We start from the raw sequence: 10,492 nt of genomic DNA, 5'->3' as shown, positions 1-10,492 counted from the left end.
AGCGGGGGTGCTGCTTGTGTGTGTATATTTTGGCGGGGGTCCGGTGCAGGCAGACCTGCGGGTTCCTTCTCCAGGGCGCACGAAGAAACGAATGCCTTCGGCCTCTAAGATGCTGAATGGACCTAACTGGTGGTTTCCTGGCTCCACGGTCGCTCCCGCGCCCGGGAGAGCCTGCGTCCCCGGGTTCCCAGTCTTTGCGGTTCCCCGCGCCGCGCAGCCGTCGGAGCTGGAAGACGCACCGGTTGAAACGCCGGCAGCCCGCCCCGGGACCCCGTACCCCGCGCTTCGGGAGGCCCCCCTTCCCTAGATGCTCCCCCTCCCTTGGCGCCCCGCTCTGGAGCGCGAGGGGAGGAATTGGGAGGGGCGGGGAGGGGGCGGGGCCTGAGGGCGGGCCCGGGGCGTTGGCCGGAGGGGCGGGGCGCTGGCGGAGCCAGGGAGGGGCGCGAGCGCGCGAGGACCGGGAGCGGGAGCGGGATTGGGCGAGAGCCGGGGCGGTGGCATGGGGGCGGGGCCTTGGGCGGGGCGGGGTCGGGGCGGGGCGCGGGCACGCGGGCGCCGGGTTGCCACAGGGCTCTGAGGCGCGGGACTCTGAGGCGCGATGGCGGCGCGCTGCTTGGGCCGCGGCGTCGGGCGGCTACTGGGCGGCCTCCGCGGGGTGGGGGTGCGGGCGCTGGCTGCCCCCCGGCTCTGGAGCAGCGCCTTCGCCCCCGTAGCGCCGCCCGGCTCCTACCAAGAGCGAATCGCGCTGGCAGCTCGCGAGCCCGCCGCCTTCTGGGGGCCACTGGCGCGGGACGCTCTCGTGTGGGACACCCCCTACCACACGGTGAGCGACTGCGACTTCCGCAGCGGCAGGATCAGCTGGTTCCTGGGAGGCCAGTTAAACGTGTCTGGTGAGTGGGCCTGGGGACCGGGGCGCCCCAGCTCGTGCGGCCGGGGGACCCCGAGCCCAGCATGCGGCGGCTCTACACGCCCCCTCCTCGGCGCTCCAGCGTCGCTCCCCGGCAAGCGACGCGGCCACCCCGCCCCAACCCCTCCGGCCCGGCCCCGACTCCTCGGTCGTGGCTTGGGCTCCCCGGCGCCCCCCCGAGTCTAACGGTGGCCCCCACTGGCCCTAACACCGAGCGTGCCGCTCGTGGGGTGGAAGGCAAGGGGCGCGCCAGGAGCAGGACTTCCCGCCCCCGGGGCCGGCCGGCGACAGAACCGAAAAGCTTCTGGCCGTTGTCACCGCCAGGTGCCGGCCGGCGACCCGCCTGGGGAGCAGCCCTGCCCGTGTAAACAAACGGAGCCGCGCCGGGTGGCGGGGAGGAGGAAGCCGCGCCGGCAGCCGGAGTCAGCCCGCGGGCGGGCGGGAAGGAAGCAGTAGTGGGACCTCCCCGCTCTCAGTTTCACCTTCGCCCCGAAGACCCAGGGGGCCGGTCTTCCGAGGTCTCAAAAGCCAGCTGCATCCCCAGTCTGTCCTCTCTGGCCCCTACTGGAGATTGAATCCCCTACGGTTCTGTCCAGACTTGGGACTGGGGTTCACACTGCCAGCCATGCCCCCGGTCCGCCAGGGGCAGACGGCCCAGCAACTGAGGGAAGGAGGAGGCAGGCTAGGTCTAGGGTGTGAGCAGCCAGATGGGGCGTGGTCAGAGGGGCTGCCTGTCAAGGAGGAAGGGGGTAATGGGATAGATGGGAGTCTAGGGGCTGTTTAAGGAAAGGTCTTCCTGACCAAGGCCTAAACTGGGTAGTGGGGTCTAAGTCTCCAGGTTCCACTTCTTTACTGGTCCAGTTTTTCTGTTCCTCTGAGTCTCAGCATCCTCCTGCGTAGACTGCTGCTACTGCTGCTGCTGCTAAGTTGCTTCAGTCGTGTCCGACTCTGTGCGACCCCATAGATGGCAGCCCACCAGGCTCCCCCGTCCCTGGGATTCTCCAGGCAAGAACACTGGAGTGGGTTGCCATTTCCTTCTCCAATGCATGAAAGTGAAAAGTGAAAGTGAAGTCGCTCAGTCGTGTCCAACTCTTAGCGACCCCATGGACTGCATGCAGCCCACCAGGCTCCTCTATCCATGGGATTTTCCAGGCAAGAGTACTGGAGTGGGGTGCCATTGCCTTCTCTGCCTGTGTAGACTAGAGGTCGCAATACCCACCTGAGGGGCTGGTTGTGATGACCAGGCACACAGGGTATGGAACAGACCCAGCACTTACTAGTGAGCAATAAGTGGTAGTGATTTTGACTTGTGAAATTTAGAAGTAGCCAGAGTTACAGGTAGTTTCTTGCAGTTATTTTTCAAGCAAAGATATTTAAGGGAACTTTGGACCAGACTTTTTTTTTTTATATATTGTATATTGCTTTGCTGATTTAATAAAAATGACTCAGTAGATAAGTGTCTTCTCTAGAATTGAGTCAGCAGAAAGTGTCCTTGGATTAGTGGGAGAAAAACTAAACCCTTAGGTTTGCAGGGTTGGTGGAATGCACCCTGGATTGAGAGAGCTGCGTGCAGGGGGAAGGGGTAGAAGGTTGCAGTTCCTTTAGAAGCTGCCTTGGACTTGGGCGACCTGAGGCTGCCAGGGACATTCAAGGTGAACACGTGCCACCTTTCACTCTCAGATAAGAAGTGGGGAGTGGTGGTGGTGGTGGTGATGTAATGACAGATCCAATGCGACGGGCAGCCAGGGCCTTGTGAGCCCTACTCGGTCAGGTTCAAGGTCAGGGTTAGGGTGTGCAAGACACTCCTCTGCCTCTTTTTCTTCATTTATTTCTCCTTTATGGTTACCTTAGCCAGAAACTGAACTTCAGAAAACTGCCTTGTAGAAAAACAGCATTTCAGCCACATTCTCTCATCAAATGTGTATGTGACCCACTCATCTGTCAGAAATATCTCTGATGGTCGCCAGTGTCTGTAAATCAGAGGTGATCATATGAAAAAGGACCAGAGCAAGTCATGGCTATCCTGGGAGCCACTAGAAAAGTTGTGGGCTGGGGTGGGAGGGGGTGTGTTTTGGCATGCTCTGTCTGTCTGTGTGATGGTCGTGTGATGATGGCTTATTTCAAAGGAGCATCACTTAAAACTCAGTTTGCCCCTTCAGGAAGGTCTGTACATACAGTTCTCAAAGTGTGGTCCCTGGACCAGCAGCATCAGCAAGACCTGTGAACTTTGTAGAAACATCCTAGATGGCCAGAGCCAGGAACCTGGGGGTGGATCCTCCAGGTGATCCTGATACACACTTAAGGTTGAGAACCACTGACCTGTGTCCAACCAGGGCAGGTGGGGCACCACTAAATGGGTGGGTTGGGATGAATGCCAATCTATCTCTCTCAAACAAACAAAGAGTCTGTGGGTGGTACTGTACACTTCAGTAGTGCTGGGTGTGTCTTTGGAATCATCAGATCAGATCAGATCAGATCAGTCGCTCAGTCATGTCCGACTCTGGGTTTGAATCCTTGTTTTCCCCTGACCATTTTTTTTTTCTTTCTATCTAAAGTCTTGCCAAGTGCTTAATTTTTTAAAATTCATTTTTTAATTGGAGTATAGTTGATTTACAATTGTGTTAGCTACACAGCAAAGTGAGTCAAGTATATATATACATATATCCACTCTTTCAGATTCTATTCCCATATAGGTCATTACAGAGTACTGAATAAAAAGTTCCCTGTGCTCTACAGTAGGTTCTTATTAGTTTACACTATTTAATGTATAGTAGTGTGTCTGTGTCAATCCCACTCTCCCAATTTACTCCTCCTGCCCTTCCCTGACTGTTCTTTGGTGCGTCTCCTCATTTGTAACATGAGAACAGTGCGTAACTGAAATTCTGTTCCAGTTCCTATCCGTGCCATTTTCTTAGTCTCTTGGATTCCGTGGGTCAGGACTTTGGACAGGGCCTGACCGGAGTGGCTTGCCTCTGCTCCCTGCTTGTGGGACTCTAGTCATCTACCTTGCTCACTCCCAAGTCTGCGGCCTGGCCTGCAGGCTGGGCTTAGCTGGAGCTGTGGCCCGGAGCACCCACAAGGAGCTTCTCACAAGGTGGTGACTAGACCCAGGGCTGTTGGCTACCAGAGGTCCCAGAGACCAAGGCAGAAGCTGCTAGGCTTCTGACCAGCGGCAGGTGACCTGGGACTGCTGTTAGCATTGAATGTGAAAATGCTTGTGAAGCACTCTGCACTGTCTTCAGAACATTCCTTGCACCCAATCACTGGCCTTTGTTATTTATTAATGAATCCTGGGAGGAGGCTGTAACCTTGAACCTGCTCTTCTGCCGTGTTGCTTTGCCTCTGAATGGGACCACACGGGTTTTCCATCTGACCAGCCTATTCTGGGAAGCAGGCTGAGGAGGGCACGCAGGTGGCTGACGTGGCTCTGAAAGCCCTCCTGGACCATGGGAGAGCCAGGCCAGTGGGGGGTTGTGGTGTCAGAGGGCCCTGGGAGGGGCGGGGTGGGGGTGGGGAGGTAGACCTGACACCCCCTGCAGTGACTGGTTTGCATGAAACCCGAAACTCTTTAGAAAGCCACGTTCTGATAAAAACTCCAGCTTTTGAAGTTTGGCTCTTTCCCTCGCAGGGCTCAACAGATGTGTTTGCTCCATGGGTATAAACTTGAGACATCAGGAAGCTGCAGATGCAGAACTGGAGGGTAGTGACGTGTTGCTTTCAGAATACAAAACGAAACTCTATTTTGAGTCTGAATTTGAAACACACGTGTGTGTATTCTTATTTTCAAGCTTGGGGATAGACTGTTTATAACTAGCATTGAACACAGAGATTCCTTGGACGCTTTTTGGAACATTCCTTGTAGCAGTGGAAACCATTTCGCTGTAGCTCTCTCCTCTTCATGACGTGCCTCGAATAATTCAGACGGCAGAAACAGAAACGTTGAGATGGCAAGAGCCTGCCTCCGAGGCTGCATTTCCTCCCAGTGGCTGAAGTAGCTCACTCAGGTCTTTCAAGGAACTCTCAGTGAACACATGACCTCAGGTCTTAGGAGGAGGGACCCTCGGAAAGCTCTGAATCCTCCCCAGTTGTTAGAGACATGACTTACTTTAAATAGCAGATGTTTCTGGAAAGTTGGCAAATACAGTTTTTGTGATTGACGTAATACCTCAAATTATGCCAGGGAGGTTTTCTATTTAAAGAAAACCTATTGTGACTCCTCTTGTGAATATTAACTCCCTCATCTCTTTGGATTAAAATTAAATTTTTGTAAAGGGAGGAGGGGCAGGGATGCATTTAAACAACCAACAAGTTTGTTGGATGGAAATGCCTGCATTCGTGTGTACATGTTTATGATGAAACTGATGACCCTCTGGTCACCTTTTCTTTTTTTAATAATATCTTAATTATTTTTTTATGTGGGCCATCTTTTAAAAGTTTTTATTGAATTTATTACAACATTGCTTCTGTTTTATGTTTTGATTAGTTTGGCCTCAAGGCTTGTGGGATCTTAGCCTCCCGACCAGGGGTCAAACCCACACCCCTGCATTGTAAGGCGAAGTCGTAACCACTGGATTGGCAGGGAAGTCCCTCATCACCTTTTCTTTAAAAGAAACTCAAACTCACCACACACACCCGCTTACCTGCTTGCAGAGCCACATCAGGCCTGGGTGCAGACTTGCCCTTAGGTGAACTTTGTGATGCCTCATCTCATGACATCCTTGTGACACCAATTTGAAGTGTCTGGTGGCCCCATTGTACAGATGTGGATGTAAGGGCTCTAGCTCATCTTTGGTGGGGATCATGCATAAAATGCCCCAGTGCCTCGGAGCCTGCGTTCTGATGAGGAGAAGGACCACAGATCAGTACAGGAGCAGGTTCACACTGGTGACAGTGCTCAAGGTTTTACAGCTGCTAAGGGGAGAATTAGGAAGTTTGCCCCTTCATCCCCTGCCCCCTGCCGAGGTGAAGGAATCTTAGGGAAGTGGTCCCTGCACATAGGGACCTTGTGACCCAGATGGGGGCGGATTTAGCAGAGCTGATGTTGTGTCAGAATGGGGGCTGCTGGGAAGATGAGTCAGTGATGAATGGGGTTGTGGGAGGAGAGATCACTGTGTGCTGGGAAGTTTGGAAAAGGATCGAAATAAGAGGTCGGGTTTGAGCCAAGCCTTCAGTTGCTCTATCTCCTTGCCCAACTTTTCTTGGAAATGCTTGGAAATGAAATTCCGTTGTCTTGCTGCCCAGTTCTTCGGTGGAGACTTTTTTTGAAAAATGAGAGATGTAAGGGTTTCCTTCTCTTCCTCCTTTTTTTTTCCTCCCCTCTGCACTTGAGGCAACAGCAGGAGCAATGCAGATGTGTTAAAAGTCAACATACACATGGCATCATAGAGCCACGTCACCTCAGACCGGCCCTGTGCTTTCTCTGGACACTGTCATCTGAGGGTTGTCCATGGCAGCTGTGAACTCAGTTTCCCTTGGGGACACAGTCACACCCCATGGCAGGAAAACTCCAGTGGCATCTAATTACTACCATGCCTCCTAGAGTCCGGAACCGTTACCACCACCAGTTAGGAGAGTAAGATTTAGAGGTGGTGTTTAGAGATAAATAGACGAATCTATGGTTAGTGAGTGGTTGGACAGTGGCCTGACTCTACAGTGTGGTTTTAACCGTGACCCCAGGCTGCCATCCAGTGAGGGCATGGCCGGATGTCTTGCAGAGATGGCAAGGGTCTTTAATTACTCCTATCCAGGAGTTGGACACGACTTAGTGACTAAACTGCCACCACCACCACTGGAAAAAGAAAGCTGCCCTAGACTCTGAACTGTGCGTACCAGGAGACATACGTGCATGTGTGTCTGCACCCGCCTATGTGAAAGAGGTCCTGGACCTGCAGTCACAGCATCAAGTTGGATCCTGGTAGAAGTGAAATCCTCAAGTCCACCCAGACCTGTTCAGTCAGAGACTCAGGGTGGGGCCTCAAAACTTTACATGCTCACAAGTCATCTGAGATCCTGGGGAAGTCAGAAGCCTTGATGTAGGCCCCAAAAGGAAATTTCTTGAGGGACAAAGCCAGGAAAATGAGAAGAGGTCTGTTCCCTCTCCCAGGCACGCACCCAGCCTGGTGTCACCTGGACCCCACATCATCCTCTAACTTGAGGACTTGGCAGGTCCATCCATCATGCAGAACTTAGGGCTTCCTGTGCTCGGAGCCCTGGGTCAGGCTGCAGGTGTCCAAAGAGGAACCGGGCATGTGACCCCTGCCCACAAAGGGGCAGCAGGCTGGAAACACCACAGTGGGTATTAGAGTCTGGGAGGCATAAGGTCCCGGGGAAGAGTGGTGCTCCATAGTGGAGTGAGGACGTGTTGGCTGAGACCTGGGGGAGGCTGGGTACCAGATGGTGTGCAGCAGTGGGGAGGGGGGGACGATGTCCCCCAGGCAGGGAGAAACTGTGCAAAGGCCCCAAGACAGGACCTGAGCAGACTGGGCATGGCTAGCAAGGGGGGTGACAGGCCCACCCCTGCTGAGAGTGGCCACCACTCAGCTGCCAGGTGTGGTATGGCCTCAGCTGCTGACTGTTCAAGAGGATCCAGAAACCTGTGGTCTTAGTGTGAAAACTCTTCTGAAGTTTGGACCAGGGCTTCCCTGGTACTCCAGTGGCTGGGAGTCTGCCTGCCAATGCAGGGGACTAGGATTCGATCCCTGGTCCAGGAACTAGGGTCCCACGTGCCATGGGACAACTGGGCCTGTGTGTCACAATTACTGAGCGCACGAGGCCCAACCACTGAAGCCTATGTCCCTAGAGCCTATGCTTCTCAACAAGAGAAGCCAGCACGATGGAAGGCCCACACACCACAACTAGAGAGTAGCCCCTGGCTTTCTGCAACTAGAGAAAGCCTGTGCATGGCAATGAAGACCCAGAACAGCCAAAAATACATAAATATTAAAAAAATGAACTTTGGACCAGACCGACATATACATGACTGATGTCAGGTTTATTGTATAAATCCAAGTTTTGCCACCAAGCCCCTTCTCAGTTTGTCTTTCTGCTTTTGTCTCTTCTTTTTTTTTTTTTTTTGCGGGGGGGCGGGGGGAGGAGGATTTGTTTTCTTCTGTTTTTCTAGTAGTTCAAAGAACTTTCCTGTGACAGTAAGTAGGAATTTTCCCCATGACATCCACCCTTCATTTATCAAGTTTGTGAGGTATAGCTTATATACCTGTTAGAAACTTGAAATTTTTAAAAAAATTTATTTTTAATTGAAGGATAATTGCTTTATAATATTGTGTTGGTCTCTGCCATACATTAACAGGAATCAGCCATAGGTTTACGTATGTCCCTCCCTCTTGAACTTCCCTCTCACCTCCCAGAGTAAGTGATAGATAAAATATCCTGCTGCTGCTGCTGCTGCTAAGTCGCTTCAGTCGTGTCTGACTCTGTGTGACCCCATGGACGGCAGCCCACCAGGCTCCCCCGTCCCTGGGATTCTCCAGACAAGAACACTGGAGTGGGTTGCCATTTCCTTCTCCAATGCATGAAAGTGAAAAGTGAAAGAAGTCGCTCAGTTGTGTCCGACTCTTAGCGACCCCATGGACTGCAGCCCACCAGGCTCCTCCATCCATGGGATTTTCCAGGCAAGAGTACTGGAGTGGGGTGCCATTGCCTTCTCCGATAATATCCTGAGAGGGGGAAAAAATGGGATTCATACGCACACAGGCACACACAGACGCAAGCTAAAGTTTGTAAATGTTTCCATGGGAGTTCACCCTCTCGAGGATTATGGGTTTGTTATGGGGAGAGTCTCCCATAACTTCTGTCAGAATGGTTTTCCATCAGGAAATATTTGTAGGAACTCCCAGCAGGGTGATTATCGGGTGGTGACTGACCTCGTATTCTTGTAACCTCTCAGGATTGCTTTCCATCTGATTCTGACCCAGCCCTGTGAGTTAGACTTGGCAAAGGGTACATCTCCCATTTCTGTAGAAGAAGATTAGTTTGGGAGAAGATAAATAACTGCCCCAAAAGACAGGAAAGGAAAAATTTATATACCTTGACATGAGGGTGACCCTGAAGACCAGGTGGGCAGTGGCTGCTGGTCCCAAAGCTGTTCTTAGGTATTTATTTCCCTGCTGATGGGGAGGTGAGGAATGAAGACAGGCCACGAGGGCCGGCTGGAAGGGGCTCTGGCAAAAACCGGCCAGAGCCAAGCTCACCTTGAAGTCCAGTCAGTGGTGAACAGGAAGTTAGCAATGAACATGATCCTACTGATCTTCAGGTTGACAGTAAACCACCACAACCGACCTGTTTTTGTGGGCAGTCATATGACCTGAGCTTCGGTAACGGAGGGGGAGGGGAGCAAGCCTCCTGGAAAACTAGCGAGACGTTTCCCTCGTCAATGCATCGCTTCTGAGAGCTGGGTGCTGGCTGGATACCTGAGAAGGGATGTGGGTCCTTGTCCTGGATTGCACCCCTACCCCACAAGCACCCTCCCCATGCACTGCATGGAATCAGGCCATCCTGTTTGCATCGAGTCTTCTTTCCTGCAGCCCGGGGCTGCAGTGCTCAGCCCTGGCCGTGTCAGAATCGCCAGGGAGCCTTGAAAACCACAGGGCCAGTTGGGTCAGGTCGCTGGTGGGGGGTGGGGGGGTGGGGGCAGGGAATGAGGCTGGGGATTGGGACTTGGGGAGTGCTCCACACATGAAGCACTTCTTTAGAATTCCCAGTGGTCACCTGCACCTGAGACGTCTCTCAACCTAGGGAGAATGGTGCAAACCAGGCCAACCGGACCCTCCCCATTCTGACTCCAGTGGCACCAAGTGTAACGTCCGTGCTCCTGTTTTTGTGCAGTCAACTGCTTGGATCAGCACGTTCAGAAGTCCCCAGAGAGCATCGCTTTGATCTGGGAGCGAGATGAGCCTGGAACTGAAGTGAAGATCACCTACAGGTACGGTGTGTCCCCTGATGGTGGGTGCCTCTGCGTGCGCATGTGGGCACCAGTGCCAAACACTGCCGCCAAGCTGTGCATGGGAGGAGGCCTGGCATCCTCATCCACCTGGGCAGTACTTGGTGTCTTTAGATTCTGCTGGAGAGAACAGGGTCCTCAGAAACAAGTATGATGAATGTTCAAGGCACAGGGTCACTCTTGGTCAAGCAGTTCCATGTGCCTGTGACCAGTTCTGGGCAGGGCATTATATCAGGGGGCATTTCCACTTTGGAAATGTTCTCTGGTCTCAGGAAAAGTGGATATGAACATGAGCTGAATCACATACATGCTGGGGTAACTAAAATCAGCCCCTCTTAGTGTGTCATGATAGAGGCACAACAGTAAACCCAAGACTTTGAAATGGGGCTAAAATAAAACAAGGGCCATGATATTTAAGGGATCAGAGGGTATCTGTGATCATGTATTCTGTACACCAAGTGTGTGCACTGCGGGGTTTGAGCAGACCTGGCATCGGGAGCAGGTACTTGTCTTCCTGAAGCCCTGCTCCTTCCCGGGACTGTCTTGCTCAGAGGTGTCTGGTCTGTGGCCACATCCGCATGGGAAAACCCCTTGGCTCAAGCTTCAGTTCACCTTTACAGGGCTATTGC

The 10,492-nt window shown here is 53.1% G+C and overlaps 1 protein-coding gene across 3 annotated transcripts in view; it reads left to right on the top strand.

Moving 5' to 3' along the window:
- The first annotated feature begins 561 nt into the window (after positions 1–561).
- Positions 562–10,492, top strand: part of ACSS1 (acyl-CoA synthetase short chain family member 1) — a 45,211-nt gene continuing 35,280 nt past the window's right edge. For all 3 annotated transcript variants that reach the window (XM_055544133.1, XM_055544132.1, XM_055544131.1), the window contains exons 1-2: positions 562–890; positions 9,749–9,845. In XM_055544133.1, coding sequence (XP_055400108.1) covers positions 599–890; positions 9,749–9,845 — 389 coding nt within the window. In that variant the 5' untranslated portion in view covers positions 562–598. The remainder of the gene's footprint in view (positions 891–9,748; positions 9,846–10,492) is intronic.

Source organism: Bubalus kerabau, chromosome 13 (assembly GCF_029407905.1).
Source record: "Bubalus kerabau isolate K-KA32 ecotype Philippines breed swamp buffalo chromosome 13, PCC_UOA_SB_1v2, whole genome shotgun sequence".
NCBI classification, from domain to species: Eukaryota; Metazoa; Chordata; class Mammalia; order Artiodactyla; family Bovidae; genus Bubalus; species Bubalus kerabau.
Note: the sequence above shows the minus strand (reverse complement) of the source record. Positions and strands in the feature narration are given on the sequence as shown.